Here is a 26,208-nt window from a genome sequence, read left to right as displayed (position 1 = left end):
TGCTGAGGTGATCTAACTCAGCATTGATCAAAAAAATAAACTGGAACCTCTAGTCTGTGCAGCTCAGCAGCATATTACGACATGCAATTACCCTCAGAGCCACCACAGAGTGGCTGTAAATTTCTTAGGCAGTGTCCCTGGTGATTTTTTTTCCTCTGTGGGATTTCAACAGTTCCTACCCTTATTTACGGGTTGAAGGAATGAGGGGAATGATAGCATTCATCATTGGGTTTTTCATTTTTGTTTAAACTTGGAAGCTATTTAATGAACAGAGTAAGTAAAAGGTCAAAAGTCTCATTTTAATAATTGTTTTCGGGAGATATATATATATATCTATATAGATATTTATATGACCTTACAAGACATTTGAATTACTGAATGCCTCGAAGAAAACTCATCTCTGTAATCAATGATGTAAAAATAATTTTTTTATGATATCCCCACCAAAACTTTATTAAATCGGCACAGTTAAAACACATACCAAGTTATACTCTTCCCCCTCCAAGCACATACACAATGTAGCAGTAATTCAGGCAATCATTACCTTTTTTAAAAAAACCTCTTATATAACAAATAGATTCTTACAAAAAGAAATATATTCCCTAATTTAAAAACAACAATTTTACAACTCTCAAAAATGCTTGAGCAAAGTTTTGTAGCTAAGGAACAATTTACATGGCAGATCAATCACTAGATGTCACTGTTACTCACCTGACAACACTGTTAGCCTGGTTGAAGGTTATTGCATACATTAATGACAAAATTAAGCAGTATCATTTGTTATAAATAATCCCATTTTCAACACTTCTGTTGATGTAAAATGGTTCATTAAGAAATCCTTCACAGCAATGAGTAACAGTCCCATGACAAATATAATAAACCAAAGCAAAAGTACAAAACAGCCACTCAACATTGCTATGCTGCTTTAAATAAAACAGATTAAAAAGTGCAAGGAAAAATCTGAATTTTTTTTTAGGCACATCCATCTGTAGAAGCAAGCTCAAAGAACAAATTCCAGTTCAATTTTAATATTTTTTTCGGAGGTTCTTCAAAAGCCAAGTTTTCATTCTATTCCCTGTGACGCTGAAGGCTTGCTTTGCTCTAGTGCATTAGGTGTGTCTGAGTCTGCCTTTCTTTGTTTTAGCAGGTTTTGGTTTGGGGATGTATTGATTATTTGCCTGGTATTCTAGCTCTTTACGGAAGTAGTCAATTGTCTTGTTTAGGCCTTCTTCCAGAGGAACCTATTTAGAGAAAGAAAATGGAAGGCATGAAAACAGTCAGTGAAATATTTCTTCCATGTTTATGCTTCATAATGAAGCCAAGGAAATATGTCTTAAGTACACATCATCAAAGCTACATACCTATTGCATGTTATGCCATTGAGGAAAGTAATATTTTCATTGATCAGAATGGCACTTCCCTTACTGAAATTAAAAGACACAAGTACAGCATGTTTTCTGGGGTTAGGGCAGCTAGAGGGTCTTCTAAAAGTGCACTGTTGCAATGGGGTGGTGGGCAGGGGACGAAATTGGACAGCATGATCGAGATTTGTGGTTAACACTTTATGAACAGCCCCTTAATCCTGTTTTTATTGGTGTTAGAAATTCATTTAGGATATGTCTATTCAATATCACAAGTTTTCTCAAATTTCAACTAGAAAACTTGATTTAACTTTCCCTCTTAATGAATTCTGACAATATACAAAGAATTCAGGGTGGTGAGGTGCATGCAGTATATAAGCAGTGGATTTCTTGCCTTAAAATTGCTTGACAGTACTTATAAGCAAAATCTCTAGGTTTAAGGTCCCAGTGCTAGAAACCAGGTTAGGTTATCTAGCTAAGTTAGGCGTTAGCCTTAAAAGATGGTCTATTGATTATTTAACATTATAAATGTATGGTAGTATTGCAACTTAACACCTACTTGTTCTATTCACAGTGCTACATTCTCCAGCTCTGTACTATAAATAATTTATAAACCTTTTACTGGCCTATATAAACCAGTAACACCTGTGGGTGGCAGTGTGATAGAGTTTCAATGCCAAGGGCGTTACACTAACAGCACAGAAACAGATTATTCAGCTAAATAGGCTGGCGTTTAGTTTCACATGAACTTCCTTCCAACCTCCTTCCTCTATTCCTTCAACATAGCCTTCTGTTTCTTTCTCCCTCATCTGTTTATCTAGCCTCCACATAAATGCACCGATGCTATTCACCTCAACTACTCTTTGTGGCAATGAGTTCCACCCTTGCCACTCAATAGGGCAAAAGTTTCTCCTGTATTTCCTGTGAATACCTTAGTCACTATTCATGGCCTTGAGTTCTGGTCTCACCCACAAGTGGAAACATCCTTCTTTATGGCTACCTTTTCAAACCATTTCATTAACTTGAGGACCTCTATCAGGCCCCTCAATCTGCTCTTTTCATTCAAAGAGTCATCCAAGCCTGTCCAATGTTTCCTGATCAATATAATCTCTCAGTTTTTGGATCATTCTAGCAAATATTTTTTTCATCTTCTCCAGTCCCTTTATATCCTTTTTTATAATAATGGAGACCAGAACAGTGTACAGTACTCCAATTGTGGCCTAAGGTTCTATTCAAGTTTAACATAATTTCTTTGCCATTCAATTCTATTCCTCTAGAAATGAACCCCAGTGCTTTGTTTGCCTTTTTATGGCCTTAGAAACCTGTGTCACTGCTTTTATTGATTTGTGCATCTATACCCTCAATACCTAATTTTGCAATGAGAATGTGGCCTTCTTATTCTTCCTACCAAAATGCATTACCTCACACCTATCTTTATTAAGGTTTATTTGACAGGTACATGCCCATGCTGCAGGTTTTGTTAAAGCCCTCCTCTGCACTAACTATAACCCCAATTTGGTATCAGCTTCAATTACAGCCCTTCTCTGCACTAACTATAACCCCAATTTGGTATCAGCTGCAAATTTTGGAACTGTACTTCTGATTCTAGAGTTCAAATTGTTTATGTGAATGGTAACCCTAGCACAGATCCGTATAGAACACCACTTTCCATTCTTTTGCCAATCTAAGTAACTACCTTTAATACCTATTGTCTGTTTTGTCGCTAGTTTGCTATCCATTCTTCTTCTTTCAATTTAGTATATTCCATTTGTTATTCATGATACGGTCTCCTTTATATTGGGGAGTCCAAAGGCAGATTGGGTGACCACTTTGAGGATCTCCCCTGTTCAGTCCACAAGTGTGCCCGTGAGCTTCTAGTCACCTGTCAGTTTAATTCTCTGGTCCAATTCCATACCGGCCTCTGTCCTCAGCCTCTGACACTGTTTCAATGAAGCTTAACAGCGCCTTATTGTTGGATCAGGCACTTTACAGCCTTTTGGACTCAAAATTGACTTCTTCACATAAAACCTCTGTCCCTTTTTTTGGGCAACTGATGTTGGTATGATTCTGATTTTCCAATTTGCACCTCTTCTAGACCCACTTTTTTGAAACTTGTCCCCTTACCATCTCCTTTTGCCTTGCATCATTATCCCTTTTGTTATTCTATCTCACCTACCTTCCACCTTATTACAGGCATTCCCTTTTTCTTTCCTCCGCCCTTTCCTTGACTCCTTTCTCTGTCGAAAACCTGTGACATCTCTTTCCGCTTCTGATGAAGCATCAGCCTGAAACATTAACTCTGTTTCTATCTTTAGGGATGCACCCAAACCGGTTGAGTACTTCCAGCATTCCCAGTTTTTATTTCAGATTTCCAACATCCGCGGTATTTTGCTTTTGCTATTCATTCTGCTACTTGTACCCTGACTGCCCAGGTCACAGATTGATTTTTTTGATGTGCCACACAGTGGGTGCTATTTACAGTGAGATAATAAGGTACAAATGTATTTAACTATTTTAATTCTTAGTAACTTTTGATATGATTTTTAAAATCCTTTAAAAATTTTTGTAAAACTTTCCCCCCCCCCCCATATTCTGCCTTCTGGTTCCATTTTTTGTTAGCTGCACATCTCCCTCCCTGCTTCTTGCACAGATTGTCTTGACTGTCCTGCACCATTCCCCAATGGCCTCCACATCTCTTCTCTTGAAAGTCTCACTTTAACATTAAGTTTCTTTTTGAAACTTTAAGCCATCCAGCTCAGCCTCCAAAGAGCCACACCCCCTGCATGCTCACAGGCAGCATTAACAAATGCCCACAGGCAGCATTAACAAATGCCCACATTTACTTATTTTTAGGTAAAATTATCCCTCAGTAATTTAAAGCACAGAGACCTTCACTTCAAGCATACTATGCATGCAATTATTAATCCAAGCAACAGCACTGGTGGCATGCCCAGATGCGACTACCAACCTATGTTTGAGCACTCCAATCCCTCCATTCCGCTGCTGAATGTCTGAATAGGTGCAGTACACATTCTTTACTTTCTTGCACTGTGAAGCTACATCTTCTCTACTCCTTACCTCAGTCCTGTATTAGGAACGTAAATCCACACAGCTACATTCCCAAACATGCCACCTGCACAATGTGCAGGGTTTCTTCAGCTGACTTTGCCACCACAAGCACAGAGATGGAAAGCCATCATTCTCCACTGTGCTGACTTTCTCCCGTCTAAGAAAAAAGGTGTTGGCTGTTGGACCATTCTTCACCTGTTCCCTCGCACTCCTGCCCCTTCCATCTGCTGCCTTTCTTTATTGCCCTGCAGCATACTCACCATCTGATAAAGGGATCTGCTCTGCCCACACTGAGGTACTACGGTCCTGCAACACTTACACCAAACCAGCTATATTTCATCCCTGAACACACAATTTTCACATGATAACTACCCTCCCCAGCTCTCTCCATTGCCTCCGTTCCCCCTCTTGTCTTTCACTCTTCCATCCCTCCCCAACTTGATCCACTCATCACCCTGTCCCCTCCTTCTCAATGTGAATATTGTACAGGGTCCTGGACTCTTTCTTTGTGCAACAACATAGCAGAATGGCTAATATGCACACATAATTGTTATTAGCACTGAACTGAAGTTCCACAATCATTTCAGAACGTAAGAAATAGGAGCAGGAGTAGGTCAACTGCTCCAGCATTCAATAAGATCATGACTCACCTGATCAACTTCCTGTACTATCCTCTTATTCCTTAATTCTCTTAGTACCCAAAAATCTTTGCCCTTTGTCTTGAGTATACTCAATGACTTAACATCCATAGCCCTCTGGAGTAGAGAACTCCGAAGATTCACACCCTTTTCAGTGAAGAAATTTCTACTTGGCTCAATCCGAAATGGCCAACTGTTTATTCTGAGACTGGGAGTCTATGTTCTAGATTCCCCAGCCAGGGGAAACATTTTCTCAGCACCTACCTGTCAAGGACTTTCAGAATTTTACGTTTCAATTGGATCAACTTTCACTCTTCCAAACTCCAGGAAAGATAGGCCTAATCTACTCACAGGACAATCACCTCATGGATACACAATTGATTGAATGACAGAAACCAGAGAGTGGTGGTGAATGGTTGTTTTCCAGGCTGGAGAGTCGGTAGTGGAGTTCCCCCAGGGGTCGGTGTTGGGAACCTTGCTCTTCCTGATATATATTAATGACTTGGACTTTGGTATACTGGCCACAATTTCAAAATTTGCAGACAACACAAACTCGGTAGTATTGTGAACTGTGAGCAGGATAGTGTTAAACTTCAAAAAGCATAGAAAGATTGGTGGAGTGGGCAGACAAGTGACTGATGAAAGTTAATGCAGAGAAGTGTGAAGTGATTCATTTTATTTGGAGAGTGTAGAGAGACAATATAAAACAAAAGGTATAATTCTAGACTTCGTAGCGGTTTGTCACAACTAAGTGGCTTGCTAGGCCATTTCAGAGGGTATTTTAAGAGTCAACCACATTGCTGTGGGGCTGAAGTCACATGCAAGGATGTCAGATTTCCTTCCCTTATGGACATTAGTGAACTAGATGGGTTTTTATGACAATCGACAATAGTTTCATGGTCACTATTACTGAAACGAACTTTTGTTTCTGGGCTTATTAACAGAATTTAAATTCCACCAGCTGCCATGGGCCTGTCCCAAGTGCATTAGCCTGGGCCTCTGGATTGCTAGTTCAGTCACATTACCACAACACCATCACCTACCCTAAAGGGCAATTATGGATGGGTAATAAACGCTGGCCTAGGCAGCAATGTCCACATCCCGTGAAAGAATTTAAACAAGTTCTAAAGGGGGTGCAGGAGCAAAGGGACCTGGCAGTATACGTGCACAAATCATTGAAGGTGCCAGGGCAAGTTGAGAGCGTTGTTAATAAAGCATATGGGATCCTGGGCTTTATAAATAAGAGCACAGAAGTTATGACAGACCTGTATATAACACTGGTTCAGCCTCAAATGGAGCACTACTTCCAGTTCTGGGCGCCACACTTTAAGTAGGGTGTGAAGGCATTAGAAAGAGTGCAGAAAAGGTTCGTGAGTATGGTTCCAGGGATGAGGAGCTTCGGGTTGCATAGGGGAGAAGCTGGGACTGTTCTCCTTGGAGAATAGAAAGTTGAGAGGAGATTTGATAGAGATATTCAAAATCATGAAGGGATTGCGAGAGTAGATAGAGAGGAGTGGTTCCCACTGGTGGAAGGATCCAGAACCAGAGGGCACAGATTTAAGGTAGCTGGCAAAAGAAGCAATGCTGATATGAAGAAAACCATTTTTCCCAGCAAGTGGTTAGGATCTGGAATGCACTGCTTGAAAGTGTGGTGGAGGCAGATTCAATCATGCATTCAAAAGGGAATCATTATTTAAAAAGGAAAGATTTGCAGAGAAATGGGGAATGGCACTAGGTGAATTGCTCTTGTAGAGGATCATGATGGGTCAAATGGCCTCCTCCTGTGCTGTAATCATTCTATGATTCTACCTTACTGAATGCTTTTGAAAATTTAAATACATGTTATGCATCCTACCCATTGCATCCTTAGAAAACCCTAACAGATTTTTCAAACACGGTTTCCCTTTCATTGATCCATGTAGACCTAGATGCATATTATGCTTTTTCAAGTTCCCTGTTACCATAACCCCTAATAATAGATTTCAGCTTTTTGCCTACTACAGATGTTAGACTAATTGGACTATAGTTCAATTTTCTCTCTTCCTCCTTTCTTAAATAGCAGGGATATGTCTGCAACCTTTCAATCCTTTGGAACTGTTCTACAATTGAAGGAATACTGAAAGAACAAAACCATTGTATCAACTTTCTCTGCAATTACTTTTTTAAAACCCTAGGATGCAGACCGTCAGGTCCAGGGAGCTTTTTGTCACATAGTCCCATTAATTCTCCAGAACTATTTCTTTACTTATTCTAATTTCTTTAAATTCCTAATTCTTGCTAAATCCTCAATTACCCATTATTTCCAGAATGTTTATTGTGTCTTCTACCATGAACACAGATTCAAACAAAATGTTTGAAGTCTCTGAATTTTCCTTATTCACCATTATAATTTTACCTGTCTCTGCCTCTAATGGGCCCACATTTACTTTCACTAATCTCTTCCTATTTACTCAAATACAGAAACGTTTACAAGCTGTTTTTATGGGCAGGATTTTCAGGTTGTTGGGTGGGTGCAGTGGGTGGGCCTGGGCGCAGCTGTGAAACGGTCTGCCACCCGTGATCGGCCCCCGACTGCGATTTCACACATGTGCAAGGGAGCACACACTGAAAGTTGCCTCAGGGAGCTCAAGAACATTAAAATAAAAGATTCTGAAAATGTGCAAAACATGTCCCCACATAGGACTCACTCACATGAGCATAAACGTAATAAAAATTATGTCAAAAAAACTTTAAAAAAAAATTAATATTGGAAACCTCATCCCGCAGATGAGGTTTCCTAAAAATCCAAAGGTCGCCTGGCCGATTCGCCAGCCCACCAACCATAAGGTTGGACGGGTGGTGAAAAATAGCTTTAAATTAATTGATTAATGGCCTTAATAGGCCTTTTAATTGTTGGCAGGTGTGCTGCTGACTCTCGCATGTGCCTGCTGACCGAAATATCGCGCGAGTGTGCCATGATGTTAGGACGCTCGCCCAATGTCATCATGCGTTATTTTACGCCTGATTGGGTTGGGCGCATGCCCGCAGGACATAAAATCCTGCCCCATGTTTCTTGCTAGTCTACTCATTCGCTTTTCTCTTTATCAATTGTTGGGTCCTCCTTTGCTGAATTCTAAAATCCTCCCAATCCTAAGGCTTACTACTATTTCTAGCAATGCTATAAGCCTCTTCCTTTGTTCTAATAATATCTTTAACTCCTCTTGTTAGCCACATTGGACCATCTTTTCTCTAGGGTCTATGTATCTTAAAGAAATGTATATTTGTTGCAAATTATGTGTAATTCTTTCAATTACAGCCATTGCTCATCTACCATCATACTTTTGAATGTAGTTTCTCTATCTACCTTAGCCTCAGACCTATATTTTGTTTAGACTTAAGACCCTAGTTTCAGTCTTAAGTAAATCGCTTTCAATCAATATAAAATTCTATCATAATTATCATTCTCCCCTAAAGGCTCCTTTGCTACAAGGTTATTAATTGGCCCTTTCAAACTGCACAATATTAGATCCAAAGTAGCCCATTTCCTAGTTAATTCCTTGACATAGTGCTCTTGAAAACTACCTTGTATACATTCCATAAACTCTCATTCTACACTATTACTGCAAATTTGGTTTGCCTAGTCTGAAGATTAAAGCCCCCATGATTACTGTATGACCTTTATACATGCACCTCTAATATCCTGATTTATACTCTGCCCTGCACTAGACTATTTAATATATTTCTGGGAGAAGGCTGGAGGTGCTGTGGCAATCCAGTCTAACAATTCTAATCTAGTAAAATATGATTTGGAGTACTTTACCCAGTCAATGGAATCAAAACATCTGATAAAGGAAAAAATTCCTGATAGTAGCTTGATGGTATGCAATTTGGCATTTCATCCCCATGTAGATATTGAGAATTCAATGTGTCCTTACCACAGGCTCCCATCCCAACAATAGCTTGGCTTTCCTGATATCGGGATTTCTTCGTTGGGGATCGTCTTGTGCTTCTGGAAGAGGCAGGATGTCACTATTGCTCCCTGTTGGACAGAAGAAGAAAATCTTGTTTAAAGCAAAATCAAAACAAATGCAAGAAAAATCCAACTGACATAACTTTTAGGTTGACTACATTAATCTTCATATCCTATGAGTCAGAAGCTGTGCTGATAGACTGAAAAGCAAGCATTTCTTCTTTTAAAATTAAACTTGCTGAGCTGTGTTAGGGCAGTGAAACTAACCGAAGGCTATCAAGAAGAAAGAGGCAAAGAAGAACATTGGTATTTGATCGACTTTAGAGGCTGTCCAACTTAGATAAGATGGGAAATAAAAGCAAAATACTGCGGATGCTGGAAATCTGAAACAAAAACAAAAATTGCTGCAAAAACTCAGCAGATCTGACAGCATCTGTGGAGAGAAAGACAGAGTTAACGTTTCAAGTTTGTATGACTTCTTCAGAACTAAAGAGAAGTAGAAATGTGGTGAAATATATACTGTTAAAGGGGGGTGGGACAGGTGAAGCTGGATAGAAGGCCAATGATAGGTGGAGGCAAAGGAAAGACTGCAAAAGATGTCATAAACAAAAGGTTGATGGGGTATTGATGATGGTGATATTGGCTAAAGGAAGTGCTAATGGTGCCATTAAGAGTAGAAAGCAGGATGAGCAAGTGACAGATGGCCCCAGTGGGGGTAGGGTGGGGGGAGGGGATGGTGTGGGAGGAAAGATCAAAATGGGCTAAAAGGTGGAGATAAACCAATGAATGGAAATAAATTTTTTAAAATAATAGGTGGGGGAAAAAATGTATATATAAAAATTACTAAATATTTGAAAAAAGGGGATTAAAAAGGGGTGAGTCTGGAGGAGAGAATTCATGATCTGAAGTTGTTAAGATGGGGCTTAGTGTTCTGCATTCATTCTACAAATATCTTAGTCTAGAAGGTTGAGTACAAGGAGCTTCATGTGATGCAACATTACTGAAAGAAAACTAAAGACGGAATACTTTCTGGGTGGGTTCAAACCCATAGGCCAGGATTTTACACAGGTCAGGTGGGCGGTGGGAGGGGTCGGGAACGCAGCACCGTCCGTGATCGGGTCCGCACCGCCATTTAATACGCAACTCCGGCATCAATGTGAAGGGGCGGGCAGGGGAGGGAGCTCAATATCCGCGGGGCCCAATGGCGACCCAGCGGCCTATTGGAAAATGGTGCTGGCAGCCATGCGAAGGCTGCCATTGACTCGGAGGACCGTTGTCATGGAGAACGTCAGTGCTGAACACAGCAGGCAGGAGGGCAGGTCAGTGAGGCAGTCGGCCCCGTGGCTTTCTGACGAGTGTCTCGCTGCCCTCCTGGAGGAGGTGGCAGCAGGCTGGGATATCCTTGTCCCCAGGGATGGGAGGAGGAGGCACCCCCACCTCACCAAAAATGCCTGGGTGCGGGTGGCATCCAGGGTCAGCTCTCATGATGTGGTGAGGCGCACATGGGTGCAGTGCTGTAAGTGCTTCAATGACCTCCTGCGATCAGGAAGGTTGAGTAGCATGTTGGCATGAGTCATTTAGCACACCAGTTAGGAGGTGGAAAATGTCAATGAGGTAGCATCTGGGCAAGGGGTTGAACTCCTAGCTGCTTGGAATGAGTGTCTTGCGGCTCCAGGGTCACAAATCGGCTGAGCCCTGCGAGGTGTTCCTCGGGTGGGGTTGGCCAGGCTGCAATGGCATTGCAGGTACAGGGTGGACTAATCAATGCTCCTCTCTCCTTTCAGGAGAAGACATCCCACAATAATGCTGAAAGGTTGCAGGCTGGCGGAGGATCGCCCCACCTTCTAATCCTGTCCAAATGCGAGCAGGAGGCACTGGAGTTGGAGAGGCACCATGCTGTGGTGAGGTTGGGGTGCCACAGGGAGGTAAGAGTGCAGTGCACTGAGGTCAGAATGTCTGTCATAGCAACCATTCCACTGTTGTCTCTATGTTGATGTGAGCCTCAAACATGGAATCCCCTTTGATAATGGAAAGACGAGGGCACCCCGATCCGAGTGCCAGGCACACATAGTAACAGGGTAGGACTTCAACTAATAACATGTCCTTGTTCTTCCTTTCAGGCTCACCAGAAGCCCATCGGGGTCAGGAGCATGAAGGCCCACCGCTCACCCCAGAGGACGCAGACGAGAGAAACGCGCCAGCATCACACCCACTCAACCAAGCAGGCACCAGCACAGATACCAGCACCTCAGTGGGCATTAAGTCAGCAGATAGTATCTCAGTGCACAGCGGTGAGGGCACTTCACACTCGCTTGAGGTGAGGCGGAGGCAGGGTGCCCAGGACCCCGGCAGTCGGAGGACTGTTGAGGACGAGGAACATGCTCAGTCGGTGGCTGAAGACATGCCTCTGGAGTCGTCCCTGAGGCAGCAGATGCTGGAAGTCCAGCAGGATGTGTGGGAGGATCTGGCAAAGATACATGAGGGAATGTGTGCCATGGCCTCCGTTGTGGAGGAGTCCATGCAGAGCATGAGCAATGTAATGACCCTCATGGCCCAGTGCACTTCCTCCTCCATGGAGAGGCTGCTCCAGGAGCTCAATCAGGGATTCTTGGGGATGCGCTCAGACCTGCAACCACCTCAGACCTCAGGTGGTCACTGTCAGTGTGGGAGATGGATTGGGCACCCAGTATCCCAGCTAGGTGCCCATCCATCAATGATGAGCAGGGAAGTCCAAGGTGACCCAATGTTGGCGCACGAGCTGCTTGTCATCTTTGCAGGCTCCTCTCAGGGCGCTCTGGATGAGGGCAGCAGCTCCTCCGCCTCTTTGCCAGTAACTGTGGCATCCGATAAGGCTGTGGCGACTGGGGAGATGCCAGCGGTGGCACTGGCCGCTCCCTCCAAGGCGGGGCCAGCACATGCTTCATGGTCCAGAGGACGCTTGCCAAGGTCATCAAGGCCAACAGGACAGCAGAGTGAGCAGGCTGCCTCCAATGCCGGTGCCAGCGAGGAGGGAGCACCTAGGTATAGCGCCCACAAGCGAAAACTTAAAGCACCTTAGGCACAACACGGGCTTATCACTGGTGATTTTTTCTGCCCCACTTCTAAGTTAGTTATTAGCAGGTGTAATGGAGAACACCTTTCCATTTAATTTGTTTCATGTATGCCAGGCACCACACCATTAAATTTGTTTGTGTTCAATAAGCCTCTGGGTGTTTCGTTAATTCTGCAGGTGAAGGGTAACCCATGATATTATGAGTGGCTTGTTTGTCATTGAGCTTTATTGAAATGGCACATAGTGCATGTTGATCACGAAGCAAATGCTCCTGTCAGGTATCAAGTATGGCGCCTGCAGCCCTAACATGTGGTGGTGGTTCATCTTTGGTAGGCTAGCTGAAGGAACATTGGATCAAAGCCTCCTGGGGGGGGTCCCTGCCTCCCTGGAGGTTGTCCAGGTCAGTGTTTATCCCCTCAGCGTTCTCCTGAGCAAGCTTGTCCTCATTAATGGACTCATCATCGGTTCCCAGAGCAGCTGCTTCAACATTTTCCTCCTCCACTGCGTCCCCCCCTTTCCAGTGCCAGATTGTGCATGTATTGCAGTGAGCTCCCTGAATGGTCCAGGCATCGGAAGCACATCTTGAGAAGACCAATGGTTCTCTCTACCACCGTCCTTGTGGAGGCGTGGCTACCCGCTGCTCGGCCTCTGTTCTTGGATGGCGGAGAGGCGTCATGAGCCACCTTTTGAGGGGATAGCCCTTGTCGTCCAGCAGCCATCCATCCAGTCAAGCTGGAGCACTGAAGAGCCCCGGCACCTGGGAGTGTTTCAGGATGTAAATGTCATGGGAGCTGCCAGGGTACCTTGCACAGACTTGCAGAATCTGCATCCTATGGTCACACACTAAGTGGACATTCATGGAGTGGAAGCCCTTCCTGTTGACGAAGACACTGGGCTCACCAGCTGGCGCCTTGATGGCCACATGCGCGAAATCGATTGCAACCTAGATGCGGGAGAACCCAGCAATCGCTGCAAAGCCTCTGGCTCGCTCTGCCTGGCTGACCTTGTCCATGCGGTAGTGAATGAAAGTCAATGCACGCCTGAACAGAGCGTCTGTCACCAGCTTGACACAACTGTGAACAGCTGATTGGGAGACTCCACAAAGATCACCCACTGACCCCTGGAAAGAGCTGGAGGCATAGAGGGCCACTGTGACCTTCAGAGCCACTGGCATGGGGTATCCACCCACACTGTTGGAGCTGATCTCAGGGCCGATCATCTGACAGATGGAGGTCACTGTCTCCCTTGAGAGGCGGAGCTTCCTTCGGCATTGCACCTCAGACATATTGAGGTAGCTGCATTGGCACCCTGTAAACCCTGGCAGCAGGATAGTGGCGTCTTCTGCAGCCCCTTCCGCCTTGGACTTCCTGTTGGCCCTGCGCCCCTTGTGCCTGTCCTCCCACAGGTCGCTCCCCTGGAGGTTGAATAAGACACCTGGCCTCCTCCCTCTTCTAGCCCTCTCTTCCTCCTCAGAGGAGGTGCCTCCAGCAGAGACCACAATCCTCATTCCCAGGGTAAGGGAAGGCTGTCTGATACCTGGAAAGCCCCAAGTATTATGACTCCTCTGGGGTCCTGAACTGAAGCCTGTTATTTCTGTCAAAGCAGCTCTGAAGCGAAATGAAGTTGTCCTGTTCACGTAAGCAAGCAGCAGTAAGTTATAATCTGATGTACTAACAACTCGCATTAGCGAGCCCACTCACCCCTCTTATCCTGCCCGTGGATGAGGATTTTGAAAATGTGATCTACCCGCCTGCCCGTTGCGCCCGTGCGACGCCCTGAAAATCGCATGGGCTGCGTAAAATCAAAGACAATTGGTGCCTCAAAGGCCATAACTGGCCTGTTAATTAATGGCGGGCGCACCTCCATCCTCATAGCATGCCCGATGTCGTCGCACGTCATTTTACGTTCCGGCGTGTCGGGCCTGCGCCTGCACGTTGAAGTAAAATTCTGGCCTCTGGTTTAAAGATAGAGTTCAGAACATAATTGGGTATTGTGATTTTAAGAGAGGCTTCATAGGACCATTTGGCCTGTCAATATACTGAGTAACCCAGGTCCACTCCATGAAAAGGGGTATAAAAAGGTTGAACACGTTGGAGACCTTTACCGCAGTCCCGAGAGACCAGCGTTGCAGTTGTGATGGACAAACCTGACTTGTAATTCACAAGTCAAATGAATGATAAGCCTAAGTGAGTGTTTTAAAAAATAAGCCTTACACAGAACACCAAAGGAAAATCTAAATTTTGGATGAATAGAGAAAACTATTTAAATAACCAATGGGTTAATCTTTTAGGAAAATATATATCTCAGTTGTGGAAATGATTCCTTTTTAACTTTCATGCTCAAATGTTCCAAAACATAATCCAACTTTATCTAGCCTTTTCCACTTTAAACCGTTTCAGTAAATTCCCTTCTCCAAACACCTTTTCTGAACTTGCTGCCATTATGTACACAGCTAAAGTGCCAACATAATTGCCCTTGAGCAACTAAGTCAAAGTTCATAATTAGTTCTGTGAAATATGTATAGAAATTGTAGTAAAACTTATTGTTTGTCAAAGGAGCAGGCTTGTGCAACTTTTGCTCCAAGTTTTTGGGGGCGGGGGGGCACATTTGCGTATTTTTCTCATTCAAGGGGCTGATGAGCAAATCTTGAAAAGATAAGATTTGGCACCACAATAAACTGAGTTTATTAAAAAAGTTGAGGTTTTAAGGAAAGAAACAATTGCTGAGCCAAAGCACAGCAATGTCATAGCAACAAATTGTTAAGTTAAATAAAGAGTTATTAATAAAAAGGACCAGAGTGTGAGAAGGTTAGTGTGCATGTGTCCGGCTCACTCCTAGTCTCAGGGTGCTCACTCATTCACACCCTCACTCAATGTGAGTGGGTGCATGTGTATGTGTTGGTGCGTGGTGGTGAGACTGAGTGAGAAATCTGAGACTGAGTGTAAGGCAGACTCACACTCACCCCCACACTCTCATTCGGTCTCTCTCACTCCCATACATTCAGTCAGTCTCTCAATTGCCCCCACACCAACACCTCCAACATATGCACACTCACCATGGCACCATCTCCTCCCTGGGCCTGACGTGACTTCACCCTCCCTGGGCCATGTACCTGATTCCCAATCTCCAGACCCGCCGTTGCTTGGCTCCCCAGGTTCCAGCCCCGCTGCTGTTAGGCTCCCCAGGCTCCAGTCCCGCGATACCTTCGCTTCCATTGGCCTGGCAGCTCTCAGCACACTCAACAATGTCGGTGTTCACTGCTCCTCCAATCAGAGACTGTTTCTCTCCCTTATTGCTGCTGATAGACTCACTAATGAGCCCATCAGCAGCAAACACAGGAAAGAAGTGGCCTGTGATTGGGGGAGCAGCTCCATGTAAAATCTCCCAGTGAAACTCACCTGTTTGAACAGAATTTTGAAAATTGGCTCCGTGGGGTGCATAGAGGGGCTTCGTGGGCCGGATGCAGCTATACATTGGACAAGTCTGCTTTAGAGTATTGCTCCTGCCTTATACTCCATCATCAGCACCCTTGCCTTCAGCTATGTAGCCCCAGTGCTCTAGAATTCCTACTCAATCTTTCCATATCTTCATTTTCCACTTAAGACACTCCTTAAAATGATCTCTGTGACCCAGCATTTGATTAACCCTCTTAATATCATCCTTTGGCATGGCATCTACTTTTATCTATTACACCGTGAAGCGCCTTGGGACATTTTTTTTACAAACGAGGTTCTAGACCACACAGCTCCTCGAGCCTGCTCTGCATTCAAAATGATTATGGCTGTTCTTGAGCTTCAAATCTGCTCCCCAAATCCCTTAAATCAAAATAAAATACTATGGATGCTGGAAATCTGAAAATAAAAACAGAAAATGCTGGAAAAACTCAGCAGGTCTGACAGCATCTTCAGAGCTCTGAAGGAGGGGTCATACAGACTCAAAACATTGGGCAGCTTTTTACCCCTATTGGGGGGTTCATGCAGTAGTGGGCGCAGGCGGGCGGGTTCCCGATCAGCGCCCCCAATTGGGGACACGCTGCCATTTTACGTGGGTGGGCCAATTAAGGACAGCCCAGTGTGATGTCTGCCCGGAAGCGCTATGCACTCCCTGTGCGGGTGGGGGTTCCCGGAGCCTGGAGTGCGCTCTTTCGTGCATCAGCGAAAGAACGCACAGGTCTCCCTGAGGCAAAGTGCTGCCTCAGAGAGATTGACTCAAGTGCGAAAACATTATTAAAGGTAGAAAAGAATATTCCTGACATGACCGCTCATGTGACACTGTTACATGAGCTGGGGCATGTCCATTACTTTTATTTAAAAATTTTCCGAACATTTTAAATCCCTCATGAAACCTCATCCTGCCCGTGGATGAAGTTTCATGCATTTTCGGAAGGTTGCCTGGGCTCTTCGCCTGCCCACCAACCGTAAGGTTGGATGGGCAGGCCCATTAATTAGGTAAATTACTTTTTAAAGGCCTTAAGTGCCCACTGAACTGAGAATCTAAATGACGCGGGGTGACATCAGGGCGCGTGCCCGACGTCACCCTGCGTCATTTTATGCATCGGTGAGCGGGCCCTACCGCCGCGCGCCTACCGGAAATTGCTGCCCCTTAACTCTGTTTCCCTCCCCACAGATGCTGTCAGACATGCTGAGTTTTCCCAGCATTTTCTGTCTTAATTTACCCTAAATCCCTTAATTCCCCAAAGGACCAAAAATCTGTCTTTATCAGCCTTAAATGTATTCAACACTGGAGCAGCCATAACCCTCTGCGGTAGAAAATTCCAAAGATTCAGAACCCTGTAAGTGAAGAAATATCTCCTTTTCTCAGTCCTAAATGATTGGCCCCTTATCCTGAGTCTGTGCCCCCTGCAGTTTTTTCTGATTCATGCTATTCCTAATTTCCACCAATACTGATTCTACTTCATGATCTTTAGTGAGAAAGCATCTGACCTCTGTTGTCCTTATGTCATCCTTTACTATAAGGGCTAGCCCATCTCCTTTGCCATTCCATCTTTCTGAAATATCGTTTACCCTTTTATTTCCCAACCTGGATTACCTTGTCACCATGTCTCTGCGATGGCAATTTGATCTAAATTTACCGCTATTTGTGCCACTAGTGTATCCACCTTATTGCAGATGCTTCGTGTCTTCAGATAAAGAACCTTTAATTTCATTTTCTTCTGCTTCTATTCCCTGCAATGACCGTATTCGCTAATGTACATATTTTGTTAAACTCTCTGGCCAGGAATTCCCCCTTGGCGATTTGGGGGCGGGGCCCGGTCACCAACGGGAAAATGACGCGGGATGACGTCGGGGGGAATCCCCGACGTCATCCCGGGCCATTTAAATTTTTAGGAAGGCGGGCAGACAGCGAAATCATCTGTCCGCCCGCCGACCTGTCAATGGCCAATTGAGGCCATTGACAGGCTAGTTAAAGTAATTAAAGACTTGCCTGGCCAACCTTAAGGCTGGCGGGCAAGCCAGGAGCCCCAGCGGGCGGGATGAAGTTTCATGTGCGTTTTGAATAAAAATAATAAAGTTTGTGTTCTTTTTTAACATGTCCCATCTCGTGTGACATTGTCACATGAGGGGGACATGTTAATAATTTTTTATTGTTTCTATTTTTAAAGTTTTACCAATGCCACTATTCCCCCTGAGACAGGACTTTGCCTCAGGGAGAAGTGCGTTCTTTCGCACGCCTGTGCGAAAGAGCGCACTTTGACAGCTTGGGGAATTCCACCCCCCCACCCCGCACAGGAAGCGCATAGCGCTTCCCGTCAGGGATACCGATGGGTAGGCCTTAATTGGCTCACCCACATAAAATGGCGGCGGGCCCCATTTCAGTGGCGGGGGTCGGCTGCCCGCCTGCTGCCAAGCCGGTGGGGCCCGCCCCCCATCCAAGGGCAAAATTCTGCCCTCTGTTCCTTCCTGTCCCACTCTGCTTGTCTTTACCACATCACTATACTGTTCCGATACCTCCACCTTACTCTTTGGATTTCTAAGTCTCCCTTCAGCTGAACCCTCTCCCCACTTTGTTAGTTCAAAGCCCTGTCCACAACCCTAGTTATACGATTGGACAGGACATTGGTCCTAGCCCAGTTCAAGTGGGGCCCATCCCAATGGAATAACTCAATCTTCCTTGAGTACTGATTGCAGTGCCCCATGAATCAAAACCCCTTCTTCCCACATCATTCCTTGAGCCACGTATTTAATTCTTTAACCTGTTTAACCCTATAACCCTATGCCAACTGGCACATGGCTCAAGTAACAATCCAGAGGTTACCTTTGATGTTCTGCATTTTAATTTGGACCTTAACTCCTCAAATTTTCTGAGTTCTGCTTAAGAATTTTCTTAGCAGAACATCCTTGGTTCTACCTATGTTGTTGGTTCCCACATGGGTCATGACAACTGGAACCTCCCACTCTTAAGTTCCCCTCCAGCTATGAGATGTCCTCAAGCCTGACACCAGACAGGCAACACAACCTTCGGAGCTCCCTGTCTCGGCTGCTGAGAACAGTATCTAACCCCTGACTACATTGTCTCTTATCATTAGCACATTCCTCTTCACTCCACTCTCTTGAATGGCATCCTTCACCATGGTGCCATTGTCAGTCCACTCATCCACACAAGTAGCAGCACTTCCATCACTATATGCTGGGTCCCCATACCTGCCTGACCTGAAGTCACACCCTCCCATCCCTGACCACTGGCCAATTCTAAAATATCGCTTATCCCAAGGGGTGTGACTGCCTCCTAGAATAAAGTGTCCAGGTAACTTCCCCCTCCCTGATGCACCGCAGTGTCCGAAACTCAGCCTCCAGCTGAGTGATTCTGAGCCGAAGTTCCTCAAGCCTCAGACACTTACTGCAGACATGTTTTCCCTGGATCACACTGGTGTCCAGCAGCTCCCGCATTCTGCAGTCGCAACACATCACTTGCCCTGCCATCTTTATTATGTTAACTACTTTTCTTTAATTAATTTATAATTAACAAACCTTACAACTTGCAATAACCTTTACTACTGCTAGTGGAGCTTAATGCCAGCAATAAAACCTTACAATCATTAATAAATTAAACACTTTTGAAAGATAAAGGAGGAAAATACTTACCAACCAATCAATTACCTGTTTCCCTGTGATCTCACGCTTAATTACTCCCCTCTCCCGCTGTTTTTGGACTCCTCTCACTGTTAATGACCCAGCTCCTCTCGCACTCTCTTGCTGTAAATGGCCCTGCTCCTCTCGCACTCTCACTGTTAATGGCCCTGCTCCTCTCACACTCTCTCGCTGCTAATGGTCCATAATGTAATGAACCACCCCAAGGCGTTTCACGGGAACATTGTAAAACAAATTATGACACCGAGCCACATAATGAGATCTTGGGTCAGATGACTGAAAGTTTGTTCAAAAAGGTAGGTTGTAAAGAGTGCCTTAAAGGAGAAAGGTGACAAGTAGCGAGGGATATTCCAGAGCTTGGGGCCTAGGCAACTGAAGGCATGGCCACTAATGGTGCAGCAATTAGAATTGGGGATGCACAAAAGGCCAGAATTAGAGCGCCTTGGAGGATATCTTGGAGGGTTGTGGAGCTGCAAATTACAGAGAACAAGAGGGGCAAGGTCATGCAGGGATTTGAAAACAAGGATGAGAATTTTAATATCAAAATGCTGCTTAACTGTGAGCCAATGTAGGTCAGCAAGCACAGGTGTGATAGGGGAATGGAACTTTAAAAGTTTAAGAGGCCAGCTGCAGTGTTTTGGATGATCTCAAGTTTATGGAGAATGTGGGAGACCATCCAGGATTGTGTTGGAACAGTCGAGTCTATAGGCAGCAAAGGCATGAATAAGGGTAATAGCAGATGAACAGGGAATGTTTTGTGAATGATGGGAATGGATGTGGGAGGTGACAACACATTTAAGGGCTTTGGAGAGAAAAGGAAGGTTGGAGATGGGACGGTAGTTTGCAAGGACAGTGGGGTCAAGGGTTGGTATCCTGAGGAGAGGAGTGATAACGACAGATTTAAAGAGAGGGACAACTCCTGACAAGAGAGAACCATTTAAGGCTCTGAAGAAGAGTCATACTGACTCGAAACATTATCTCTGTCTTTCTCTCCATAGATGCTGAGTTTTTCCAGCATTTTTTGCTTTTGAACCATTTACAATATTGGCTAAAAGGCAAGTTGTTGGTGTTCTTGGTAGTCGGAGTACAGAGCAATATTAAAGAAAAGTCAATCAAATCTTGATGCAGTTAAAATTTGAACTCTGTCATTTGCAAGTAAAGTTGCATGAGATTCCTTTCTTTTATAATAAAAAGCTTATAATGCAACTTCTAATTTAATCCATAGGCCAATTATACCTCTTGCAAGATTTCATCAAGATTGGAGTGTGTTGCATTTTTCCTAGTACATTTATGTTCCCACAAGCAGTTTCATTCATGTTCCAATGCAATTCCCACTAAAAGCCTCCAGGGGGATGGGGGTGTGATAGATAGATAGATTCTTGATTGTAAGGGGGTCAAGGATATAGGGGGCAGGGAGGAAAGTAGAGTTGAGGCCACAATCAGATTAGCCATGTTTTTATTAAATGGCGGAGGAGGCTCAAGGGATCAAATTGCCTTTGCCTGCTCCTAATTTGTACGCTCATATAAATAGTGAGAATGATAGAAGGTAAACGCAGGTCCTTTGGTAACATGGGCACTACATGAGTATAATCACTGGTAGGTATGCATTCCTCCTCCTCCATCATTTGCTTTCCAAGATTTAAGGAACCAGTGGTATCATAGACTTACAAAAATGTTGATCTATGTTTCTGCATAGGGGAAGTGTGTGGCTGGAGGAAGAGGAATAGGCCTGGGCTTCTGGAGTAGAACTTTATATTGTTTCATTTGAATTTGCAGTGGGGCATTGCTGCTCCATCGGTGGTGGGATTCCAATTGTAATTTTGATGATTAAGTCCCCGTAACATTTTGTTTTGTATTGATAGTGATATTACAACAACTTGCATTTATATATCACCTTTAAAGTGTTAAAAATTTCCAATGCGCTTAAAAGGAGCATTATCAGACAAAATTTGAGCCACGTAATGAAATGGTAGAGCATTTGACCAACTGCTTGATCTATGAGGTAGGTTTTACGCAGTGTCTTAAAGGAGGACAGAATGGTAGAGAGGCTTCCATCTTCACAATATTTAGACAGTCCTACTCATTCAATACTGGAGGTTGGACAACTGCTCTCGTGCGTTGCCGATTTTCCTAAACAAGATGGAAATCTCAGCAGATACTAGTCAAGTCAGGGTCTCTCAAATTGGATTGGGTGGGTGTAGAAAAGTTCACAGAGGTAAATATGATAATGTTTTTCCCTTGAGTTAGAAAGAGTATTTTCTTCCATGAGTATTTTTTTTCTGAGGTTAGAAAGATTATTTTCCTCTGAGATTATGTTTAAAGCTCTGTTGGAGAGAGATGGATATCTACAGCACAGGGGGAGGCCATTCACTCCATTTCGTTTGTGTCAGCTGTTTGCAACAGCATTCTAAAATTATTCTTACTGTGCTGGTCTCTCCTCAGAATCTTGCAGTTTACTCTGCTTCAAATATTTATCCAATTGCTTCCTATAAGATGCAATGGCTACTACCTGAACTATTCCATTAGAAAAACCCTCCATAAATTTTAAAAACCTTTATTAAGTATCCTCGGAGCTGGGGATATTCGATGCTGAGGCTGGGGTGCTAAATGTAGAAAAGTATACAAGCCTAAAGTTCAAATACTTATTTACGTATAAGAAAAAGGAAGGAACAGTAAAATGGAAAACACTAAAATATCTAGATATGACAATAATAGAAAAGGAAATGGCAGAACTGTAAAGTGAACATTTCATTTTGGTTTTCAAAGCAGAAAAAGGACACAATTCATTAAGTGCTAGAATTTACAGGCATGAGTAAAATTGGAATGGATAATCTGATGAGATTGAAGTTACACAGATTTCCAAACCCAAAAAAATATTTGAGAAAACTGGGGCGTCATCAATTGGAATTTTCAAAAGCTCACTATATTTGAGGTAGGAACTAGAGGATCGGAAGGCTGAAAATAATCGGCGTGATTTCCCGCACCCAACCGCCACTGCGATCTTCAGGTCCCACCTCAAGTCAATGGACTTCTGGCTGGGGCGCTGCCTCGCCCGCGGCGGGTCCCGCCCATGGCAGGGCCAGAATATCCCGGCCAATGTCTTTTCATGATTCAAAAGAAGGAAGTAGGTCTGATTGGCTAAATGGATTATTCTTGTTCCTATAAAGTTACTTGAGTCCCCAGGACTGAAATTTCTTCCTTTTCCGATTTGCCAAAGTAAAAGAAAATCTTACCAACAAGGCCCCGAATTAATTTGGCAAATTCTAGAATAGTATGTTCCTCTGGGTTTCCCTGTGAAAAGTAAATATAGTCAGCATTAAAAGAATGGATAAGTTTTTAAAAAGTTTACACACTGGTGATTTAGATTTGTTACACTTGTTACAATTTCAAAATCTGAGACAATTGAGTTAGTTTTAACTATATTTTCAGTATACTCCTAAAAATATTTAATTGAACATATTTAAAATCTTTCTAGGATTAGTATGAATTCATCTTAACTGATGCATCATTAAACACTGATCACATATTTATATATACACATAAATCTCCAGCGGTGCTGCTCTAAGTTACGGGATGCACTGTTTCTATGAAATGCAACATTACACCATGTAAAACACAAAGTATAAGTACGCAGTTGAAAAGTACACTAACTGGGAAGACCAAAAATGTACAATGAACTTGGGAAGATCAAAGCCGTAATTTTTGGCTGCTACAATTTTTGCTACAGACTCCATCCTCTCCGCAGTTATTTGATTAGGTTAAATGAGATGTGTACACCTTAGGTTTATTTTCTACTTCTCTTTAGCTCTGAAGAAGTCATATGGACTCGAAACGTTAACTCTCTCTCCACAGATGCTGCCAGACCTGCTGAGTTTTTCCGGCATTTTCTGTTTTTATCTTAGGTTTACGTTTGACTCAAGAGCAAAGCTTCAAATCCAACTTCATATCTGAACATCAAATAACTTACTTCCACTGTAAGAATTGCCAGCTTCTCATCTTTATTGCCACCAAAATCCTCTCTTTAAAATTTCTGAATATAAGCAACATCACTTCCATCACAAATTTGTTTCATGCATCTATATTATTATATTAATGTCCAAATGCACCAATTATCTTTCTGTATTGGTGTCACTTAAATGAAAGACCATTGAATAGATTTATAATAACAAGGGTGGAACAACATAGGATTCATATAAAACCTCTAATTGTAAACAAGAAGTTCCAAGGCACTTCAGTGATATAAGCAGATAGAAATTGATGCTGAGCCAAATGAGGTGATCAAAGTTTGGTCAAGGAGGGGGATTTTTAACGAAGGTTTTAAAGGGGGAGATCGAGGTGCAGAGGTGTAAGAGCTTAGTGAAGGAAATTTCAGAGCACAAGACCTAGATGATTGATGGCACAGCCACCTAGTTGGGGTGCAAAGATCGAGGATGCACAAGAGACCAGAGTATGTCCTGGGGCAGAAGAGAAGTTAAGAGCTTGTATGAGGTTACAGAGATAGGTGGTAGCACTACTTTCAGAAAGTAGAGGGATCAATACCAAAATATCTAAAATTGGGGAAGCAAAAAATTAGATAATTTTGTATAGACTCATTTCTTTCATAAACAGTGGACAGATGCTGTTCAGCTCATTAAATCTATACTGGCTGTCTTAAAAAGCTATTCACTTAGTCCTAAGTGCAATGTCCTTTCCAATTCTCTTTTTTCAAAGTTACCCCTTTAGAAGCTTTTATGAATTCTGCTTCCACAAACATTTCTGATCTGACATTCTAAGTCTGAGGAACCTCTGTGCAAAAGAAAAAACCTCTAGCCTTTCCCTCCATTCTCAATTTCTCAGTTATACCATCTATGACTGATTCACAGGCCAGGGGAAATATTTACCGTATCAAAACTCTTCCTAATTTTAAATACATGAATATTCTCATATTATCCTCATATTCTTCTTTGCTGCAAGGAATGGGATCCTCTAATTGTTCTAGGCTCTCCTCATGATAAAATCCTTGTATCCTTTTTTTTTGAGTCTTGTAACCCTTCCAAAAGTAGGGTATCCAAAACTGACCTCATACTTACTGCAGCCTAAACAATTTTTTGTGAACAGTTTCTGATTTTGCACTTAATACCCTTACTTATTAAACCTAGAATCACACAAGCATTTATAAATTGCTTTAACAATTTGTCCTCACTTTTAAAGATCTATGCATTTGAACATTTAAGAGTCTCTGCCATCTGCCCAATCTAATAATCTGTCTATGTCCTGTTATTTCCCCAAAGAACTCAAATTTGTCAGCCACAGCTAGCCCTTTAATGATAATTACCCTGTATTTTGGCATCCTGAAGCTTATCCACCAACAATATTGAATTGACTAGTTCATATTAACCCATATTACTTTTTTTTAGAAAAGAGATGCTATAATGGCAACCCTCCAGTATTTTATCACCTTCCATATCCAAGGATTTTTACAGGACTGGTTACAACCTGTACTGTTTCCTCCTGACATACCTCAGCATTCTAAGATGATGCCATCAGGGCAAAGTGTCTTTCCATTTTGGTTTCTCCAATTTTATTTCCCTTAATTATGGTTACCCCACCTGCTCCTTTTGTATCCTTTCATTCCCACTACTGCACACTTCTGTGAAAATCAAGACAAGTACTCATTGAGTGTCTCTGCCAATCTTTCATTTTCCAGGGGTAGAATTTTCCCCCCATCCGGGGGGGGGGGGGGGGGGAGAGAAGAGGGGAAGAGTTGAAGAGCGGGCGCACAGAGGCATGCCTCTGAACGGCGCCCCCATTTTACATGGGCGGGCCAATTAAGGCCCGCCCGGCGTGACGTCCGCACGGAAGCACATACGCTCCCTGTGTGGGAGGAATTCCTTGAGCCGAGAGTGCGGTCTTTCGCGCACGTGCACGAAAGAGCGCACTCGTCTCCCTGTGGCTAAGTGCTGCTTTAGGGAGATCGGGTCTATAGTAAAAAATGTTAAAAATAGAGAAAAAAAATTTCCCCGACATGTCCCCTCATGTGACGCTGTCACATAAGTTGGGGCATGTCCATCACTTTTAAATTCAGTTTAATTACATTTTTTAAAACCTACTTGAAACCTCATCCCGCCTGTGGATGAGGTTTCATGCTTTTTCTAATGCCCGCCAGTGCTCCTGGCCTGCCCGCCAACCTTAAGGTTGGACGGCAGGTCCATTAATTACTTCAATGACTCTGTCAATGGCCTCAGTTGGATAGCTGATTCTGCTGAGCCCCCGCCTACCTGAAAATTTAAATGGGGCGCGGTGACGTCAGGAGTTCCGCCCGACGTCACCGCACGTCATTTTACGCGTTGGCGAGTGGGCCCCGCCCCCTGCTCGCCGACTGGAAAATCCTGGCCCAGGAAAGATTTTCTTTTTCATCTCTAATTAGCATAACTTGTGTGTCCATTTGGTAGCAACACCACTGTAATCAATTGATTGTGTAACATTATGCTAAAAGCACCACCTACAGTTGTAATACTATTAGAAGCAGACCATTCACTGTTTTTAAAATGTAGATCACAAAACTCCTAATCAAGCAGCTATCCAGTTTTGCATTTATGACTATGTCAAACATTTTTCCAGGTATTTTTGTTTTTGTTCTATACATCCAATCTTAAATTGGAACAGGAATTGCTCGGACATAGGAAGTTTACATACCACGTTCACAGGACTGCTGACATTATTGTTCATCAAAACTACCAATCCATTCACAAGGTCACTGCAAGGAAAATTGAAATATATTAAAATGAACATGCAATGTAATTTCATATGTGGTCTGTGTTAATGATCTGAAAATCGACAATATTATCTTTCAGTACAAATAAACATTTAAATTGAACATAAAAGCATTATAAAATTTTTTAAAAACTTGCATTTACGTAACAACTGTCATAACCACCAGACATCCCAAAGTGTGTTACAGCCAATGAAGTACTTTAGAAATGTATGAAACCAAGTAGATCTGTTAATTACACATCTATTGTATATTAAACATGGTAGAAGGGTCACAACC

General features: G+C 43.3%; 1 protein-coding gene across 1 annotated transcript in view; it reads right to left on the bottom strand.

The window, feature by feature from the left end:
* Positions 1 to 278: 278 nt before the first annotated feature.
* The window catches only part of uxs1 (UDP-glucuronate decarboxylase 1), a 106,658-nt gene continuing 80,728 nt past the window's right edge, over positions 279 to 26,208 (bottom strand). The window contains exons 12-15 of the mRNA XM_078545576.1: positions 25,854 to 25,914; positions 22,412 to 22,469; positions 8,983 to 9,086; positions 279 to 1,241 (exon numbers count right to left, since the gene is read on the bottom strand). Of these exons, the coding sequence (XP_078401702.1) occupies positions 1,110 to 1,241; positions 8,983 to 9,086; positions 22,412 to 22,469; positions 25,854 to 25,914 (355 nt within the window). The 3' untranslated portion in view covers positions 279 to 1,109. The remainder of the gene's footprint in view (positions 1,242 to 8,982; positions 9,087 to 22,411; positions 22,470 to 25,853; positions 25,915 to 26,208) is intronic.

The sequence above is a fragment of the Cetorhinus maximus genome, chromosome 7, assembly GCF_964194155.1.
Source record: "Cetorhinus maximus chromosome 7, sCetMax3.hap1.1, whole genome shotgun sequence".
Lineage (NCBI taxonomy): Eukaryota > Metazoa > Chordata > Chondrichthyes > Lamniformes > Cetorhinidae > Cetorhinus > Cetorhinus maximus.
This window is presented reverse-complemented; position numbering and strand designations above follow the sequence as displayed.